This window comes from Podarcis pityusensis (genome assembly GCF_964106645.2).
Source record: "Podarcis pityusensis genome assembly, chromosome: 13".
NCBI classification, from domain to species: domain Eukaryota; kingdom Metazoa; phylum Chordata; class Lepidosauria; order Squamata; family Lacertidae; genus Podarcis; species Podarcis pityusensis.
In genome coordinates, this window is record NC_138038.1 from 40,323,041 (window position 1) to 40,343,381 (window position 20,341).

The following is a 20,341-nucleotide window of genomic DNA, read 5'->3' on the forward strand; positions in this document are numbered from 1 at the left end:
TCAAGAGGTGTTTCTGTTGCTCAGCTTACGAAATACTTGGAAATTGCTCCTGAAATACAGATGCATGGCTGTACCATAAACACACAGCTAAGTAAATCCGGTGTTTCTATATAACGCTAAGGCATTTCTTCAACAAATAGGACTAGCAGAGGAGGCAATCCATTGCTTTGCTTACATCTCTTGCCCAAACATTGTTCCAGTAGGGCTCACGCAGCAGAATTTCCCTGCGGAAACTCGCACACAAAAACGAGAAAGCGTTTAGCTGGCCAGTAAAGGATCTTTCAGCCCATGGAGCTGTCCACTTGGTGTAGTGCTGAAATGCTTATTCTCTAGTTGCGCACAGCTGCAAATCTGGAAGCGCCAAATGTGGGGGGTTTTTTAGATATTTGAGAAGTCCCACTGAGAAACTTACTGGTGCTTTCTGTCATTTCCCCCCTTTCCCCCTCCTTTCACACAACATACTTAAATACTATCTGGTAGACTCCTATTCACTGAGCAGGAATTAGGAGCCCAGATTAAAAGCAGGGACTCCTGGTTGTTACATATCTTTCATCCATGGCGGTGTTCTCTTTGAAGACCAGGAAATGTGACCCCATGTTTCTGCTTCTGATTCCTTCCTTTTACTGAGGGATAGGCAACATGATGCCATCCAGATGTTGTTGAACTCCAACTCCCATCATTTCTATTAGCCATGCTGGTTGGGGAGATGATGATGATGATGATGATAATAATAATAATAATAATAATAATAATAATAATAATAATTTATTTATAGCCCGCCCATCTGGCTGGGTTTCCCCAGCCACTCTGGGCGGCTTCCAACAGAACATTAAAATAGAATAACCTATTAAACATTAAAAGCTTCCCTAAACAGGGCTGCCTTCAGATGTCTTCTAAAAGTCTGGTAGTTTTTCTCTTTGACATCTGGTGGGAGGGTGTTCCATAAGGCGAGTGCCACTACTGAGAAGGCCCTCTGCCTGGTTCCCTATAACTTGGCTTCCCACAGCGAGGGAACCACCAGAAGGCCCTCGGGACTGGACCTCAGTGTCCGGGCAGAACGATGGGGGTGGAGACGCTCCTTCAGGTATACTGGACCGAGTCGGTGTCCAACAACATTGGGAATGAACCATGTTGACTACCCCAATTCACTCACTCATTCTGTTTGTTATCAACTTTCCCCCCAGAGTGACCCAAAGTGACTTACATTAAAACCAATTAAGAATATCCAGTAAAAATCTAAACACACACACATCTGATTTGGATGGCATCATGCTCTGTATTTTGGCTCCTGTTGGACTGCTATGTTAATATTTTCGTTCTTTGACCTCTAGGATAGCATCGGTGACCCTCTGGTTTGCAATGAGAATGGGACGTGGTTCTTGGCGGGCATCTCCAGCTTTGGAAAGGGCTGTGGGACTGTGGTCCGTCCAGGTGTTTACACATCAGTCAGTAGCTTTCAGGAGTGGATCATGCAACTGTCCTGGTCTGCTTACTATGATGTGCAGAAGCCTCCTATTCCAGTGGTCAATGACACGGAAACCTGCATGCATGTGTTTCTTTCAAGTAAGGAGCAGCAATCTTGAATATCCTTGTGGTGGTGGGGTGGCAGTTCACAGAATCAACAGGGACCTTTCAGTGCAATTCAGAATCCATGGGCATGCATCCCTGTCTCAGAAGCAGTACTAATCTCTGGATGTAACCTGCACCCATGAATGCACTGATTCACCTTATCATCAAGAGGACATTGGCACAAGACGTTGAAAGTGTTGTTACACCACTTTAACAATCATGGTTTCCCTCAAAGGAGACTGGGAACTGTTGGTTGTTAAGGGTGCTGCTTAGAGTTTTTAGGAAACCCCCTATTCCTCTCAAAGAGCCACCATTCTCAGAGTACCCCAGGAAGAGAAATTGGTTATTAAACAGATAGCCCAGTACAATGGCTAGCGCTGGTTGGCAGATGAGAAGGAAAGCCAAAGGCTGCTCATCTCTCAGCAGAGCAGAGCTCTGCTTCCCTTCTCTCTCTCTCTCTCTCTCTCTCTGTCTCTGTCTCTGTCTCTGTCTCTGTAACCTGCAAGAGTTAAAGCTGGAGGTGCAGCAACAAAGCTTCTCCAGCCAAATTTCTGCCTGCCTGGTCACTTTTATAAGGATGGCAGCCCTGCTCAAGAGGGCTACATTTGCACTCAAAGCATGCCTTCAATATTTCTTTCTGTCCCCTAAAGAGCTCACAGTCTAAGCCACCCTGGCATTCTTTCCAGATTCCCCACACCTTGAGTATGAAAGGCACCAGATTGTTTCCAGCCAAGTCCTACTCAGAGTAGACCCGCTGAAAGCAATGAACCCAGACTAGTCACATCCATGGACTTCAGCGAGTAGGGCAGGCCTAGGATACAATCCATTGCCTTCCTCTTTCTAAATCCCATCTCCTGAAGCTATAGGAGTAAATAAACTTAGGCTGCTTCTCTTTTTTTCAGAATCAAGGGACAAAACACTGACACGGAACAGACCAAACTTGGCTGAATGAAAAATTTGGTGGCATCCCTTCTCGTCCGCCTCTGGTTCTGCCTCTCACTCAAGAAATGATCTGAGAGCATTGCTGGCTCCCACCACACAGCAGAGTCTGGGGAGGTGGGCTCATTCCAGCTACCAGACGGACAGTTCTTTGTTCCTATCTCAGAACAATCCAGGGGCCTGTATTTTGCTTTGTCGGGGAGAGGGGAACGACACCCATCACACCTGATGCCAACCCTGCAAAATAACACTAAGAGCCCTGCCATGCTGGGCAAAATGGAGGGGGGCAGAATATAGCAAGATGCAATTGCTTCTCGGGATATTTCTCCTCTCCTTTCCTAGACTGCATAATTGGAACCAAGAGGCCAGTCAGGTGCTCAGACAATAAGGCTGGCCTTGGACAAGCCACCCCCTTCAACCTACTTCACAGGTGTGTTGCGAAGGATAAAGTGAGGCAGGTATATGAGGACCCTCAGAGCAAGGCCAGAAACCTGCCACTTCCATAACTGTCTGCTTCGGGGGGGGGGGGGGGGAAAGACAGACTCACAGGGCCAAACTCGAGACCTTGTCCAGGTCTGGAGTGAATCTGAATTAGCATCGTAACAGGTTGGGTATGAAAATTTATTTATGTGATGAAATCCAGCTTCTAATCTGCCAGCGTAGCTGCGTTTTTCAGAAGGCAGAGTACGGCTTGACTCAGAAGTATGAGGAGGCAACAGGCCAACACTCCTTTGCACAGGTGGTTTTCCTTGTTCTGTGCTGAACTGCTGCCCACCTTTGCTAAGGGAATTCTAGCAGGGCGACAGGGCAGGGGATATACAGCACCTTTTACCGGTTTTTCTAGTAATTAGGGTGTTTTATTCTATTTATTTAAATCATCCATACATATGGTGTGACACTACTAAACCAAATTTCAGATTTCTAGCTCAGGTGGAAATAGTACTCTCAGTAGTCATTCACCTATAGCATAATCAAATGTACATACTTCCTTCGAGGGCCCAAGAGTCGGTGTTTTCGTATCTCAGAAACCCTTTAGTGTAGACTGGCTAAGAGACTGAATTTGGTAATCGTACAATTGACAGAGATGAATGCGTGTGGCTGTGTGTGTGTGTGCACATTTATCTTAATACTTCATTGTACAAAATAAATTATTTGAAGGTGTGGAACATTTTCAAGAGATCCACTCTTCCATTTCTATGCCTAAGCAGAGAACACAGGCATTTATGCTCAGAACAGATTTGAAAGTTTCACCTGGGAGGTACCAGGCACAGCAACGTTTCACTGGCGACACCGCAGTTGTCGAATTCTCTCCTGGGGAAGATCCAACACTGTTTTTACACTACTGCTGGTTTTTTGTTTTTTTTCTATTCTGGAAGGCATGCTATTTTATCTTACAATCATTTTTGAACTTTTTAATATGGTTTTAATGCTGCTGTGTTTTTATATATATTTATACTTGATCAACCAGATGTTGCATGTTGTTATATTTTGGTGTCTTTCAGTAATGCTTCAAACAATTGTGTGGGAAAGGGGGTAATAAATATTTTTGAAAATCCAAGCACTGTAGTTGTCTGTGCCAGAAAAGCAAAAATTAGAGCCCTCCTCCACCTCAAGAATCCATAACACAGCTTTCATGGCTGTTATCATTAATGCATTACTATTAAATTTAAGAGCTAGTAGCTATTGATAGTCTTATCCCCATTAATTTGTAGACTCCTCTTTCAAAGTCATCCAAACAGCTCACCATCACTATACAGTATGTTGCAGGAGCTAAGAACATTTTGTACACCTCCATTATGTCACCCCTTCCAGTACTCAGGAATAAATTCCACTAAACTTGCCAGAACTGGTTTCTTAATAGGACTGGGCTGTGCCCTGATAGGTTGTGAAAAACCCCCAGATTAAAATGTGTTGCCTGAGGCAAGCGGCTTGTGTGTGCTAACTTGGGCAACCATTGCCATCCTGGTGCCCTCCATGCTTTCAACTGGATAGCTCAGTTGGTTAGAGCGCGGTGCTGATAATGCCAAGGTTGCATGTTCTAACCCCGTTAGGGACAGCTGAATATTCCTGCACTGTAGGGGGTTGGACTAGATGACCCTCAGATTCCCTTCTGTGAGGAGTGGGTGCAGGATCCAGGCCCTGTGACCAGTAGGGCTTCGCAGGACTAGGGGCTTCCTAAGTTTGTTCTGAAGAGGCAAGGCGCGGCCGCACAGGTGAGGCTGCTTGGTAACTCACTGCACCTGGTGGCAAGAGTCGGGAAGGAATATAAGGTCAGCATTTCCCTTTGGCTCTTTGCCACAGCAACTCGTTTCCTGCCTTGGGCTTCTTACTTCCTGATCCTTGGACCTCAGCTTCTTGACTCCTTGCTTCTTGACCCTCGGACCCTTGACTTTGTGACTCCTTGCTTCTCGACCCTCGGACCCCTGGCTTCTGGACTCTCGTTCCTGCTCCCACCCCGCCATTTTGCCCCCGGTCCTGACATCCTCAGCCGGGACTTTGATTGCCCGTAGACCGGACCGTGACACCTTCCAGCTCTGCAAATCTATGATTCTATGACGAACTCCCATCAGCCCCAGTCAGCACGTGTTGCACGGCAGTGTGCAGGATTTGGCTTCCACCTGGGCCTAAGGACAAATCCTGTGTGAAGCAGTGAGTACCCACCAGCAGATTTGCTTGGATCCACCCTGTGCAGCCCCCCCCCCCCCCCCGCTATGAGGAGACCTTGTGAATGCAGGTCTCTCAGGGTCAAACCTGCAGGCTTTCTCCTTGTTCTTTTAAAAGCATCTAGTTGGTTTGAGGAAGACAGCAAATCAGAGAGTGAGAGTGAGAGGAAACGCTTCTTTTTAGAAACCAAGAACAATTTATTTGCAGTTTTAAGTGTTTCACAGATCAGGTATGGCCACCAGGTGGCGCCAAGTACCCTATGAAAATTGATTCCTTCCTATTACAGTACTAGGCAAGGTGTTTGGGGGCAGGGAGAGGTCCTACAAGGGATCTAGAGTCCTGGGATGTTGCTCCGTCTCTGGAAGGGCAGTGAGAACTAGTACATTAGAGCAGGTGAGGAAAGGAAAATGGATTCCTATGTTTTAAACGTTTTGTCCCCGCCCGCCCTTAAAAAAAAAAAAGAAATCCCAACAAAGTTCACAGTGAAGTGCATGTTAAGTAACATACTGAATGGTGATATTTAGAGAACTGGATAAAGGAGAAAGAGAAGTGGGTGGGGGAAACATTTCAAAACATAAGAAATCGGAACAAAATTATTTTAATTCCATAAAGGTTTCGGCTGACCAAAAGCCAGAATGTCAGTTGTTGAAAACAGCAGCATAAAACAGGACTGTTTAGTACATCTGAGTGTGTCATAAAAATAAAAAACTAAGGGGGGGGGGATATAACAAAATAAACAAACACATATATATGTCCCTCCCTCCCCAATAAAAAATATTACCCAACTATGTTAGAAATTCTATAAAACGTTCATCACAATAGAGAATTCTCAGCTACTTAAAAATGACTACTCTTTCTCTGAACCGAACCGCTGAAGAACCTGGATGGCTGTCACTCGGACCCCTTGCACCGCGCGCAGGTTCATCTGTGGCAGGCCGAGAAATTCTGCCTGGATACGGAAAGCGTGGAGACTGGCCACAGAACAGCAGTGAGCCCTTCGCCCACGCCAGCCAACCCCCCGCAACAGAAGAGGAAAGACGCAGCAGTCAAGTTTCTAGTCCGCTTGTTTCAAAAATAGCTTAAAAGGTTCTTCGGAAAGGATTCCCCATCCCCTGCCCCTAGCCTATCACTACAAACATGGCCACCCCTTTTACAAGTTTTAGATCGTGCGAGTAGGAATCCATCCAAGCATTACAGCCAGCTAGTGCCCAGTTAGGAAGGTACCACTTTGGACTGAGGAAGGGATGGAAGCATGCTTTATTTGTTTTATTAAAACCCTCGCTGTATTTGGGGAACTAGCACATTGCGGAGAAAGGTTTAGCGTGATGTGCTAGTTTTCAAGAAGCCAGGAAGAGTTCAAATGCGGAAGGTTTCAAACATCCTATTCTTTATTTGCAGCCCCAACAGGGATCTACCAGGTGTCTTGCCCAGTAACTGCTTAGAGCCTTGCGGAGAACCAAAATATCTCATTAATAAAATTTAAAAGATAGGTTGAAGAGATCAAGCCGGGAAAACATACTGGAAGTTCTTGAGAGAGAGAAGCCCCTGCTTCCCTCAAGGCACACACCCGAGCTTCGTCAAAGGGCTTGCTTCAGCCAGCATAGAGCCGACTGCATGTATCACTTGCCAAAGCGCCATAAAGGTCTTGCCAGGGCAGGAGGAAGGAAAGGAGACCTCAGGAGGGGTGCAGGAGACAATCGACTGCCGAGGCATCCTGAGTCTCCTCAAGCATCAAAACCAGATGCAATTATTAACGAGCCTCCATATTTAACATCTAGGGTTATTTAACGAATACCTTCAGGTGGGAAAAGGGGCTGACAATTACTAAGATCCTAGCAGGCATGGAAGGAGACTTCTTACTCCACTGACGTCAATCACTGGAGGCTGGTCCACTCATGCAAGCAGGGCGCTGCCCCATCAACCTCAATGTGCCCTTGGCCAACCCCCACCTGCCCACTTTCTTCTTTCGGCTTGTTTTGCCATTATAAAACTCAGCAGGGAGATGGATATGCTGGCTCTGCCTGTCATTGTCACCTGCGGTTGGGCCTCCCTGCCTCTCCAAAGACACCAGCTGGCCCGGAGGAGGGAGTTTCCCTTCTTCTGGGGAGGGAGAGGGCTAAATCGCCCCTCTGCACCTGCCGCCATCCTAATCGCTACCAGCTCCCTGCCCCACATAGCTGCACGCTGAATGCAAAGATGTGCCCAGTGTGACGTGCATTTTGATCCTGATTCACTTCCTCCATGCATCTCAGAACAAGGACTGAGTCAGAACCAAACCAAACGTGACGTTTAGTGGTGGCACTGCACGACTCCTTTTAACTGCACAGGCAGCGTGTTCCTTCCCACTGCAATAAACATGGCCAAAGGGCACGGGAGATCCTACGGGAGTTCACAGGTAGAACAGAAGGTTAAAGCCTCTCTCCCCCCCCTCCCCCCAGTCTGATCTGGCTTGACCCCGCCACCCGCCAGCGCATCAGCAGGTTAAAGACAAATGAACAGTGCCACGCCAAGCAACCTAATAAACGCCACATTTAGTTTGGCCCTCAGAATCGCCCCTAAAGGAGAGCTGTGATGCTCAAAGAAGCGTTGGGCAATGAACTGTCATCTTGGCACCTCTGTGAAGTCTCCTCCTCTGGCTCCCGCTTTCGTTCCTGCATTTGGGGTCTTCTCTTCCTTCCTCTGGTGCAGAGGTGCCTTAGAACTACACATCTGTAGAGACCTCTGCAGATCGGAAGATCCCTGTACCACTGGGGAGGAGGAGGTTTTAGAGGAAATACACACAGAGAGGTGGTGGTACATGCAAAACCTTTCTTTTTCCTGAGGGTTAGGACCAGAAGCAGCCTGTCCAATTGATTACGGACATTTGTTTGTTTACCGTGCTCCCGCTGGTTCCACTAGGGCCTGTGTGGGGAGACCGTTCCAGGTCCAATTTTGCAAAGATTAAGGTCAACATCCAGACTGTACATTGGGTACACTTTTAGTGCACATTGTTTCCTCAAAGAACCCTGGGAAATGTAGTTTGCTAAAGATGCTGGGAGCTGCAGCTCCGTGAGGGCAAACTACCACTCCCGGGATTCTTTAGGTGAATCCGTGTGAATTAAATGTGCTTTACATGTATATCCTGCGCATGTGACCTTAATTTCCTCACCTAAACTAAAAAATTTAAGTCAATCACCTCTAGGAATCCGTTTTAGTAATCAACACAATAATTTTTTAGTGACTTTTCTCCAGAACCCGCTTCGAAAAGATGTCAAAGCCTACAAATTTGGACAAGTTGTAAAAACTCTCTTTCACACCAAGAAAACGTATACAAGTTTCCAGTTAAGGAGGTAGTAGTAATCCAAAGTTACTCCACACCAAGGATGCTTGTTTGTACTCATTCAGCAACTAAAACTGAGCTCACCCTCCCATTTGTTTGTTTAGGACAGTACGTTTTTGATTCTACTTTTGTTTTTATTAAAAAACCCAGGACTTTAAATACCATACCATACTTAAACACAAACTTGCTAACTCATCTGACTTTCAAAATGGATTTTAGAAGTATAAAAAACAGTTTGAAAACTCAAATCAGTATGGGGTTTAAGCACATGCCTGAAAGGTTCCGAGGGGAGCTAAAATTCAGTTCTCAAAACGGGATCCAAGCTTATGAAGGTACAGGTTGCCGGAGGGGAGCATTTCCAAGTGACACAAAAGAGGTGTCATTGGAGTGCTCAATACAACATTCCATCGAAAGTTTGCCCCACCCCTCAGTGTCTTTGGACCCTGGTGTTCTACAGAGAATGGGGGGTTGTGCACCCAATTTCCTCCATATTTTCACCCACTGGGTATCCCTGACCCTCTTCCTTCCCCCCACCCCAATGCATGGACAACTGATCCCAGGGGTACGGCTCCCCACCCAGCCTTTCAAATTTCCCTGCAGTTGGAGGTCCCTGCCCTACCATCCTTGGCACACGTGGTCCCCACACGGGCTGCCCGCCCTCAGCTCACGTCCCCCGGAGCACTGCCCCTAGCAGCAGGGTACCCGCCATCCTTGGCATGCGACAGCAGGTGTTGCCGGAAGCTGAGCTGGTGGGAGAACCCCTTGGAGCAGACCGCACAGGAGAAAGGCCCTTCCTCCTTGAGGCCGCCGTGAGCCTTGGCGTGGGCGGCTAAGCGGCGGGCGGTCCGGAAGGCTTTGCCGCAGCGGGGGCAGCGGTGGCGCCTCTTGTCCGTGTGGACGTGGAGGTGATTCTTGAGGGCTAGGAGGTTGTGGAACTCCTTCTGGCAGGTGGGGCAGCGGTAGAGGCCGGTGGCGTGCGCCTTCTTGTGGTTGAGGAGGCTGCCGGCGTGGCGGTATGTCCGCTCGCAACTGTTGCACTTGTAGGGCCGCTCGTCCGGCGGCTGGCCGGCTGCTGCTTCTGCACAACAGGAGGAAGACGAGGGATCGGCCACTTTCTCTTCAGCGACATCCGCTGCCGCCTCGGACTGGTGTCTCCTCAGGTGGCGCTTGAGGCTCCGAGACGCTCGGTAAGGCTTGCCACACTCCGAACACTGGAAGCGTTTCTTTGCGTGGACGCGGCTGTGGTTCCTCAGAGCGGCGCGGTTGGGGAAGTGTTTGGGGCACGTCTGGCACTGGAAAGAGCCCGGAGGGGCCTCCCCTGGGCCGCTGCCCCCCTGCTCCCTTTGGGGAGCGGCCAGACTCCCCTCTCGCTCTTGCCCTGGAGCGCTCTGGCCGCACGGGTGAGGCCTGCGCTGATGCCGCAGAAGCTGCCGCTGCCACTTGAAGGCCTTGCCGCAATCCAGGCACCGGTGGCGTTTCACTTCGTAGTGGATGCGCTGGTGGTTCTTGAGGGACATGAGGTTGGGGTAGGCCTTGCTGCACAGCGAGCAAGCAAAGTGCCCCGTCTTGTGGCTCTTCTGGTGGTTGAGCAGGCTCCCCGCGTGGCGGTATGTGCGCCCGCACTCCTCGCACCGGTAAGGGCGCTCTTCAGGGTCTGGGCGGCGCTTGGTGGCGCTGCCGAGAGAGTGGGCCGGATTGGCCCCCTTGCCCGCCCGCTTGGCGTGAGCGGACCTCCGGGGAGGGTGGGAGGAGGAGAGGTCCCGCTTCCGATCGCGGTGGACGCGCTGGTGGCTGGCCAGCTGCTTCTGGAGCCGGAAGGCCTTGGGGCACTCGGGGCAACGGTAGCGTTTGGTTTCGAAGTGGGTGCGGTTGTGGTTCTTGAGGGCCATGAGGTTGAAGAACTGCTTCTGGCAGACGCTGCAATGGAACAGGCCGGTCTTGTGTGTCTGTTTGTGGTTGATCAGGCTGCCTGCATGCTTGTAGCTCCGCTCGCAAACGTCACACTGGAAGGGGCGCTCCAAAGGGGAGCCCTCCTCTTCAGCAGACGGACCGCCGTTTTCTTCTCCCTCCACTTTTCCAGTCTCTTGGTCAAAATGTAGAGCCCGGTGGGCCTCCAGGCCAGCTAGTCCCTCACAGGCCTCCCCGCAGACACCACATGCCTGGATATCTTTCTCCTCAGACTGGCCAGCAGCCAACGCTTCCTGTCCTGATTTTTCCTCCACGACGGGAGAGGGGAGAGGGGAGGAGGAAGTGTTTGGCAGATCTTCCCCCTTTTGCTGTGCCACAGCCCTCCCGTCAAGGGACTCCTCCTTCGGCGCCTCGCAACCAACAGGCGGACCCCCTGCTCCCGCAGGGTCTGCTTGCCGGAGTTCCGGCACGCTGCCGTTCAGCTTACATCTCGGGTGGTTCCGGAGGTGGTTCCGGTAGGCAGACAGATTGGGGTATTGCCGGCAGCAGAAGCCACACTGGTAATCTCCAATCTGGTGGATCTTCTTGTGATTGACCAAGCTGCCGCCGTGCCGGTAAGTTTTGCCGCACTGGCCGCAGGCGTAAGGCCGGCTGTCCAGGGGTTCGATGGCAGTAGCCGGCGCTTCTGTTGGGGGCGGAGGCTCCTGTTCCTCCTCCAGGCGTGGGGCTCGTCGGAGCTGGATCGAAGTGTCAGCCAAGGCGGCGGCCTTCTCCTCCTGGTGCCCCTCACTGTGTTCTTCCAAGCTGGCCATATCGTCAAACGTCTGGCCGCAATAGCCGCAGATGTGAGAGAGGAGCTGCTCCTCTTCCTGGTCACCTGCCCTGTCCAGCCGTTCGCCCGCCTCTCTTTCGAGCACCGCCTCCTGCTCCTCCCCCTGTTGTTCGCCCTCTTCGTGCAGGAGGCTGTGATGGCGCTCGAGGTCCTCCTCGCTGGGGAAGATCATGCCACAGAGGCTGCAGAGAAAGGGCTGCTCTTCGGCGCTGCCATCCCCACCAGGACTGCCCCAGCCAGACGCTGTGGCTTTGGTGTGACCATGGAAGTGGTTTTTCAAAGCCAGAAGACTGGGATACTCCTTGGGGCAGAGGGAGCACTGGTAGATGCCAAGCTGGTGGGTTTCCTTATGACTCATCAAGCTGCTCACCTGGTTGAAGCCGAGCCCACACTGCTCGCAGAGGTAGGGGAGCACCTCAACGTCGCCAGGCAATGGCGAGGGGGCTTCCGATTGGGACGGCCAGCCGTTCACGGCAGCGCCTTCTTCTAGAATGCTGTAGGTGTCTTGGAACTCGTCACCTGAGAACAACGCCCCAGGCACAGTGGCTCCATCTTCGGCATCCTCCTCCTCGTTCGTAGCCACGGCAACCCCCGATGGTCCCCTCCGAGGCCTCTGATGCCCACGCAAGTGGCTCTTCAGGGAGGCGACATTCTGGAAGTGCTTCCCGCAAAGCGAGCAGCTGAAGTCGCCTGTCTGGTGAGTCTGCTTGTGGTTGATGAGGCTCCCTGAGTGCCGGTACGACTTGCCGCACTGATCGCACCCATAGAGCCGCTGGATGGGCGATTCGGGCCTTTCGGCCGTCCCTTCGGACCACTCCCCTTCGCTCCTGTGCTGGAGGGTGTGGTTCTGCAGTCCGTCCACGCTGGCAAAGGTCATCCCACACTGGGGGCAGGCATGCGCCATCTCAGAAGAAGGCAGGACGTCCTCGACAACAGCCGTCCCGTTCTCCAGAGCTTCCACATCCTGCCTGATAGCCTGGAGGAGATCAGCTTCCTGTGGGAGAAAGATCCCCAGTCTGGGGATTGCCGCCACCTCTATGTCTTCCGTACATGGCAGGTGGCGTAGTTGATGGAGCTGGAACTCAGCCTCCTCCTCGAAGCTCTCCCCACAGCTGCTGCATGTCAAGCCACCCCCTTGGTCCCGGCCGCGTAGGCGGGCTGCCCGCAGATGCACGCGGACGTGATTCCGGAGCGCCATGAGGTTGGAGTACTGCTTGGGGCAGATGGAGCACTGGAAGACCCCGGTCTGGTGGGTGTGGCGGTGGTTCACAAGGCTGCCGCGGTGCCGGTAACTCCTCCCGCAGTCCGTGCACCGGTACGGCCGCTCTTCATCTCCGACGCCTCTTTCCTCCTCTTCCTTTGGACAGGAGGCTCCTCTCCAGGCTTCTGGTGGCTGTGGATGGCAGTCCGTGGAACTGTCTTCCAGTCTCGGCGGGCCTGGGAGGCCAGCTGCGTGCTGGGAGGCCTCTTCCGGAGCCGACGAACCAAGCTTGGACTTGAGGTGGACCCGCAAGTGGTTTTTCAAGGCGGCCAAGTTGTACAGCTGCTTTGAGCAGACGCTGCAGCTGTACACCCCGGTTTGGTGGCTCTTCTTGTGATTGATGAGGCTCCCCGCGTGCCGGTAAGTCCTGCCACAATCGCCACAGCGGAAGGGCCGCTCCTCGAACGCGGCATAGCCGCCCTCCCCTTTCAAACTCGCTTCCCAGGCTCCATTGGAGCCGGGTGCCGGTAGTAATGGACTGCTGCCTTCCTCCTCCTCTTCTTCGTCAGCTTCCTCCGGATAGAGGCAGCTGTGCCCCTTCAGCTCCTCATCGTTGGCAAAAGCTCCACCGCAGCGGACGCAAAGCTCCCCGTCCGGGTTGCAGCGCTCGCCGCCCCCTGCTTTGGAAGCGTCTTTCAGGCTGCAGGGGACGCCGTCTCCAAAGTGTGTTGTTCCTGCCGGCGGAGGCTGGTAGATGTCCAGCTTCGCTGAGGTCTCTATGGAGTCCTCCTCCCACACGCCCTGCTCCGAGCCTTCCCAGACCGGCAGGCTCTCTGCCTGGCTCGGGTCCTCGTCGTGGGCTTTCTGGTGGCTCAGCAGTTCGGAGGGGAGCCGGAAGGCCTTGTGGCAGAAGCGGCACTTGTAGGGCCGGTACTCCGAGTGGAGGCGAGTGTGGCTCTTGAGAGCCATGAGGTTGGAGAACTCCTTGTGGCACATGCCGCACTGGTACACGCCCAGCGTGTGGCTCTGCTTGTGGTTGGTCAGGCTGCCAGCGTGCTTGTAGGCTTTGTCGCACTGGTTGCACTTGAAGCGGCGCTCGTCTGAAGCAGCGGCCTGGAGCCCTGCCTCTTCCTCCTCCTCCTCCATCGGGAGTGGCTCCTCTGCCTCCTGTTCCCCCCGGATAGGGAACTCCAGCTGAGAAAAGTCAGCCGGCACCACCGACTCAGCGATGTACTTCTCTAGGTTGCTCAGCAAGCTCCCGCTGCTGCCTTCCATCCCGGAAAAGGTATCAGCGTCCGACGAAGATGTGTCCTGGCCCCTCTGGAAGGCGTAGCTCCCGCCGTTGCAGCCCTCTTCCCCCTCCTGGTCCCGGGTGGCACGAGCCAGGCAGTGGTGGCCAGTAAGCTGGGAGAAGGCCCGGAAGCTGCGCCCACAGTCCCGGCACTTGTAGCGCTTCTCCTCGGTGTGGGTGCGCAGGTGGCTCTTGAGAGCCATGGGGTTGGAGAAGTCCTTGTGGCACAGCAGGCAGCAGAAGAGGCCCACCTCGTGGGTGCGCCGGTGGTTCACCAGGCTGCCGGCGTGGCGGTAGCTCCGCGGGCACTGCTTGCACTTGTACGGACGCTCCTCCTGCGCGCTGGCGGGTGGCTCGCAGGTCAGGGCGGCATCCCCCTCGGCCATTGCTCACATAAGAAGGCGGTGCCCTGCCCACTTCTTTAAAGCCGAAGCCCTGGGTGCTCTGGGATGCAGCACGGTCCCATAGTGTGGTCTCGAGGTCCCGTTTTTCTCCCCCAAGCACTCAGAAGCCAAAACCTACGGATACAAGGCAAGAACAGAATGAGAAAACCTGGTTGAGGTTCCCTGCAACCAGAAAAGTGGGGAAATAGCACATATCCTGCAGATCAGATATGCCTACATCAACCTAGATCAGTGGTTTTCAACCCGTGTGCCATGGCACCCTGGGGTACCTTGAAGGATGGTCAGGGGTGCCACAAGCAACACTGGCCTCTGTCCCTCTTTCCTTCCCTCCTCTGATGCCCTCTCGTATCTCTGCCTCTGAAAGGCTTGCAAAGCTGTATTTTGCGGCAGCCCTGGCTACAAGCTCCCCAGGTGAATGGTGCCTCTGGGGCTGGCCAGGGGGTACTGGTTGCTGAGGTAGCCTCAGAGTAAGCAAGCAAACGGGTGAGAAAGCCCAGCCAGCCAGTCCACCAGCTCTTGCTGTTGGGAATGGACGGACAAGTGGGAGGTTGACAGGCAGGGGAGGCAGCTCAGAGACCAGGGGCAGCAGCTGCAGCTGCCCAGAGGACTCCCAAGGAGAGGAGTGGAGAAGAGGCTGTGGGAACAATCCACAAGGGAAGGTCTTCGAGAAAGGGTGAGAGGCTCTCAGCTTTACAGGCAAGGGGTGATATAGCTGGACTCCTGAGCCCAAAAGGGTGCTGCAGAAAGGAACCTTTCAACTCAAAAAGGTTGAAAACCTCTGGCCTAGATGATTCCTCCCAACCCTCCTTGCCCCGGGAGTTAGTAGCACAAGTTGATGCCTTATAGTACATGCTTCTGGGATTTGCTTAGGAAACACGTCTTGGCCCTCCGATTTGCTCTCTGGTGCTGATGGCAGCTGTCATCCCAAAAAAATCTGGAGGGGCACCAGGCTGGGGAAGATTGCAGTAGTCTACACCAGGGACTGGGAGCCTGTGGTTCTCTAGATCAGTGTTCCCCAACCTTGGGCCTCCAGCTGTTTTTGGACTACAATTCCCATCATCCTTGACCACTGGTCTTGCTAGCGAGGGATGATGGGAGTTGTAGTCCAAAAACAGCTGGAGGCCCAAGGTTGGGGAACACTGCTCTAGATGTCGTTGGACAACAACTCCCATTCTCCCTGCCCATTGGATGGGGTTGAGGGAAGATAGACTTCAAAACATGTGGGTGGGTTCAAGCTGCCCATGCCTGGTCTACACAGACGGCGAGGGGCCATAGCTCTGTGGTACCTGCAGAACTAATCTTTCAAAGCAGAAGGTCTCAGCTTCAATTCCCCAATGGCTCCAGTTTTGTGGATTTTGTTTGTTTGTTTGTTTAAGGATCCAACAGTATAGGGAAAGATATCCCAAGATCCCAGAGAGTAGCTGCCAATCAGAGCAGACCCCACTGGGGTAGACTGATCAACAGTCAGATCCGAGCACAATCAGCCTATGTGCCTAAGCAGGCAGGCCAATGGTGAGACTCAACGAGACAGCTTAAGAAACGCAAGTGATCCATGTTTCAGTGCAAGAGACTCACTTTGGCCAGGGCTGATATCAGCACCCAATGTCCTCAGGCAACTGATAAGGCTGCTCTGGGTCTCCCATTAAAAAAAATTATATTAATCTTCGAGCCCCCACTTTGATTTCCCAGTATGTCCACCCATAACAGCATTCCAGGAGACCACTGGGAAACTTAAATGGCTTCCTGGGCAGCCCGCTAATGGGTACTTTTCTCAGGGTCCCCTCAAATCCAGCACTGGTGTGGCTCAAAATGTCAGAAGAACTTCGCCTTCTGGTGCTATGAATATACAAATTCCCTTAGCCATCTGGTCGGCCACTGTGAGCGAACAGGATGCTGGACTAGATGTGGAACTCCCTCCCCGACAGAAATGCACTTGTGCTATATAGCTGCAGGCAAAAGCTAAAGACACACCTCTTTGCCCTGGCCTTTGACACCTGAGATGCATGTTTTTCAGGACCCACCCTATTCCTGTGGCTGGAATTTGTTTTAGCTGTTATTAATAACTGAATTTTAAATTGTTGTAACCTGCCAATGGGACCTGCTGGTGAAGAGCAGGTAATAACAAGAAGAATAGATGTTGGAATAGGTGGTCCAGCAAGTCTCTTCATATGGGTCTAGGTCTGCAAATCTACCTTGTATTCAACATTTAATTTCATACAGGTGAGGAAGGGTGCTGCTAGAGGAAACAGAGGATACCCTCTCCCTTCTGCCATAGGGGATAGGAAGTCTCTGCCTCCATAAGAAGCACAGAAACATCACAGGGTGGCAAAGGGTGGGGGTGGGGAACCGACCACCCCCTTCCTCCTTTATTAGCCTGTTTACTAAAAGGCTTCTCTCTTTTTTTAACCAAACCTGGTAACAGGCTACTTTCCATGATAGCCATAAAGAAGGGGGTCTTCTGTGGCCAGTGTGGAAATTTAGTTAGTTAGTTAAATTTCTATACCGCTCTTCATCTGAGGATTACAGGGCAGTTTACAATACAGTAGGACCTTGGTTCTCGAACTTAATCTGTTCCGGGAGTCCATTCGACTCCCGAAACTGTTCTAAAACCAAGGCGCGGTTTCCGATTGGCTGAAGGAGCTTCCTGCACTCAAGCGGAAGCTGCATCAGACGTTCGGCTTCCAAAAAACGTTCGCAAACCGGAACACTCACTTCCCGGTTTGCAGCGTCCAAGAGCCAATTTGTTGGGCAACTAAGCCATTCGAGAACCAAAGTACCACTGTACATAGTACACAGAAATGCAGGCTAATTTTTAAAAATGGCAAATTTTGTGGCCGCCTTTATTGGGCTACTGTAACTTCACATTGCAGTTACAGAAAGTGATACAAAGAGCAGCATTCAGCATCCTGAAAGCTTTGGACTTTTATTTATTATTAAAACGAACGAAGCCTTTGTATTTGAAGGCAGTACACCACTGATTACCAGTTGCTTGAGAAAAGTGTTCCCATGCAGGATTCCTGAAACTCTACTAGCAGGATTCTCCAATTCTTTACATGTTGGCTGCACTTGGATGTCATTGTAAAGCATGGCTTACTGTGACAGAACATAGGTCTCTGGCACTCCCTTGCCCCTCATTTGTCTAAGATGGTCACAAGGAGGAGTTTGCAAACTCTCACTTTTAATTTTCATTAATCAAAGCTTGTTGCACTGTCAAAGCCCCCCAAAAATGTGGGTTAATTTAACTATGATTTGTTTGAAAAAAACCAGCTTCAGGCCATGGGTAACCATAGTTTAGAATTCAGACAAAACACTAAACTATAGTTTTCTGAAAAACAGAAGCGAAAGGTGCTATGGACATCTTTTATGGAAAGGCAAGGCACAGGTGTACTCAATCATTTCATGTCTCGATCTCATCCTCACAACCAAACTGGGGCGGGTAGAGGTGTACAACCATTGTGACAGGGAGGTGGCTGAAAGGAGCATTTGTTTCACACGATGGAAATTCTTTAGCTCGCCTCCCATCCAGTTAATAAAGGGTCGGGACAGTTGCAGGCAGGAGTTGACCAAGAGGATTTCTACCATGCTATCCAAAGGCAGCCATTGCCACCTGATGAAACCCACTGCTGCAGTCAGCTCAGTTGCTTAAATTGTGGTGCTGATAATGCCAACGTCGTGGGTTTGATCCCCGTATGGGCCAAGCTGCATATTCCTGCATTGCAGCGAGTTGGGACTAGACAATCCTCAGGTTCCCTTCCAACTCTACTTCTATGATTCTGTGTAGAGAGAGAAACTTACCTAGACCTTTTGGGGGGGGAGAGAAGAGAAAGCCCGGGTGTATTCACAGAGAAAAGACTAGCAATAGCTTTTAGTTGTAAAACAGCTATGTGGAGCCTTCAGGTACAGAGACAGACTACCCTGGAATTCCACAATAGTGAGAAATCGCCTAATTAGGCTCATGGCTCATGGCCACAGAGGCTGGCCTTCCAGATTGCTTTGGGCAAACCACATTCCAAGGTCTGACATGACGTCAGGCAAGGGAAAGTTCAAGCTGCAGTTAAAGGGAAGAACAGCTGAATTCAGGCCAAGGAATCAAAGGAACATTTTTCCTTTGCAGCCATGTTCTGATTGAAGCTGGACAGCAAATCTTCCAAGCCAGGCTACTCCAACTATTTCCTTTGAATTTGTCACTTAAGGAGTGACCTGTTAGGGGCTCATGTGGGGCAGAGGAGGTTAGGATCTGGCCTTCCTGTCTTCACATAACAGAACTATAATGGATCCAAACAAACAGGCTCTGGCAATCCAGGACTCTATCCCCATCTCTCTTAGGAAAGTAGTGAGGTTGAGTAATGTGCTAGGTGTTTTCCATTCTGAAAGCAGAATGGTGAAGATGGGAGATTTTATCCAGGGGTGCAGTAAAGCACGTCGAGCCAAAAACTGCCTTTTAAACATACCTTTCTGCAGACTGCACAAACAGATAAGCTGTTTTTGCAAATACAAGGATAGGTCACACAAAGGTTAAAGTGTAGGACTCCAGACACATTTACAAAGAAGGTTGCTTTCTTACCTCTCAGATCACACTGAGCATCCCAGCTGAGCACCGAACTTCTCTAACATGAGAAGTAAACAGAAGGCAGGGTATAAAGTCCAGGAGACTGGCATGTTGAACTGTGGTTACAATAAAAATAATACAAGATTGGGAAGTAACTTTTCTAACTTGGGACAGGTAGTTTCACATGGTTTAAGCCACTAAATATATTGCTTGGATTTTCCATAAGGAAAGGGAAATGTACAGATCTTCAGGATGCAGAAGAGTCCGATTTTCAGTTCAGGACAGATTAACGGAACAAGTACCTTGAGCGTACAGGGACTAGTATTCAGACCTCAAAATGTTATGTTCAAGTAGAGATTCCAGATTCACAATGGGTCTGAATACCAAACTTAGAAGTACAGATGGAAATCTCAGGCTCTTCACATCAGGTAGTTTCAAGTACTGCAGGTCCCCAGATGGAGATATCAAAACATTGTTTCATAAGAGTTCAAACCACACGCTCCAGCAGAGAGGCAGCATTTTGTGGGGAGATTTGACACCTAGATCACCCAGGAGTCAGCGGAGAGCAGCTAGCATCTGTCTGTACTCCAGGACCTCTAAGGCATAACGGATGAGGGAGGCTGGACCTGCGAGGTCGCGGGGAGAGGCAGTGGTCAGCAATTATACTTCAGGAAAGGGAGAAGGCAGCAAACCCCTGGGGATTCTGGGTGCAGGCTGAGGATCTGGGGTGCCAGGTCTTCTTCTTCCAGCTGTAGGGGACAAGCAGAAGAACTCCAGAGTCCACTCAGGATCCAGCCATGAGGTAGAAGAGACGCCCCACGTAGTTGCCTCAGTTTCCTGGAAGACAAACGCACACCGTTCTCTTCCTCGTCCTCCCAAGGGGCGATGGGCGAGTTTACTGGAGGCAAGCGAGGAGAAGCGAAACGTGGGAGGGGAACTCCTGCTGCTGCCCAGCCCCTCTGGAGCCCCCGAGAGCAAAAGCTGGCCCTTCAGGCGCCCCCTACTTCTCCCCGATGCGCCTCACTCGAAGGGGCCGGCACTCCAGCAAACCTCCTTCCTTGAGAGCCGAGGATTTGGATTTGAAGAAGTCACAGAGACTGGGGCAACAACAAATACTTCCTTTTGTTGCTAGGAAACAGGAAATGTGCACCCGCCAAAGCTCTCCCCCGCCAATCAAGATGGGGCTCCACTTCCGGCGAGTTTCTGCCGCCTGCGGTGAAGAGAGGAGAGGTGTAACGCCCAAAGTCTTCCCCCTTCAGAACTGGGCACGCAGGCAGAGAGATACTCCCTCGAAAAAGAAATGACAGAGTGATAATCGGGTAAGCAAAAAAAGAGGAGCTACGGCAAACTATTGGTCTTCTGTGGGCGCTGAGTGGCGTCGCTGTAGATCTCGGCATCTCCGAGATGAAAACTATCTTCTAACCCTGCGCTGAATATTAGCTCGTCGTTACATTAGAACGGATATAGCGTACGGCTCTGCACTTTTGGCATCTCTATGAGACCTAACCGGAACTTCCTGTCGACGTTTCAACGGCGGTTCCGCTCTTGCATTGCAAAGTATAGAGCGGTTTCGTTCGCCATAGAGATTCCGATAGAAGAGTTTCGCCACCGCTGCTGGAGAAGAGAACGCGGACACAAAGGGAGGCTTCGATTTCACAGAAAGTT

General features: G+C 51.3%; 2 protein-coding genes across 3 annotated transcripts in view; one reads left to right on the forward strand and one right to left on the reverse strand.

The window, feature by feature from the left end:
- The window catches only part of PRSS53 (serine protease 53), a 20,414-nt gene extending 16,348 nt beyond the window's left edge, over window positions 1-4,066 (forward strand). Inside the window, exons 10-11 of the mRNA XM_080978902.1 lie at window positions 1,332-1,563; window positions 2,472-4,066. Coding sequence (XP_080835028.1) covers window positions 1,332-1,563; window positions 2,472-2,521 — 282 coding nt within the window. The 3' untranslated portion in view covers window positions 2,522-4,066. The remainder of the gene's footprint in view (window positions 1-1,331; window positions 1,564-2,471) is intronic.
- ZNF646 (zinc finger protein 646) lies at window positions 2,118-19,808 on the reverse strand. Of its 2 annotated transcripts, XR_013978965.1 has the most exons (3): window positions 18,692-19,808; window positions 7,130-14,241; window positions 2,118-2,128 (listed from the first exon to the last, which is right to left on the reverse strand). XR_013978965.1 is itself a non-coding variant. In XM_080978887.1 (2 exons), exon 2 carries the CDS (start codon window positions 14,107-14,109, stop codon window positions 9,151-9,153), a length of 4,959 nt encoding a protein of 1,652 aa, XP_080835013.1. In that variant the 5' UTR covers window positions 14,110-14,241; window positions 18,692-19,808; the 3' UTR covers window positions 5,755-9,150. The 2 variants fall into 2 exon arrangements, 1 of the variants encoding a protein (XP_080835013.1); XM_080978887.1 differs by lacking the exon at window positions 2,118-2,128 and having other exon boundaries at window positions 5,755-14,241.
- Between the last annotated feature and the right edge of the window lie 533 nt (window positions 19,809-20,341).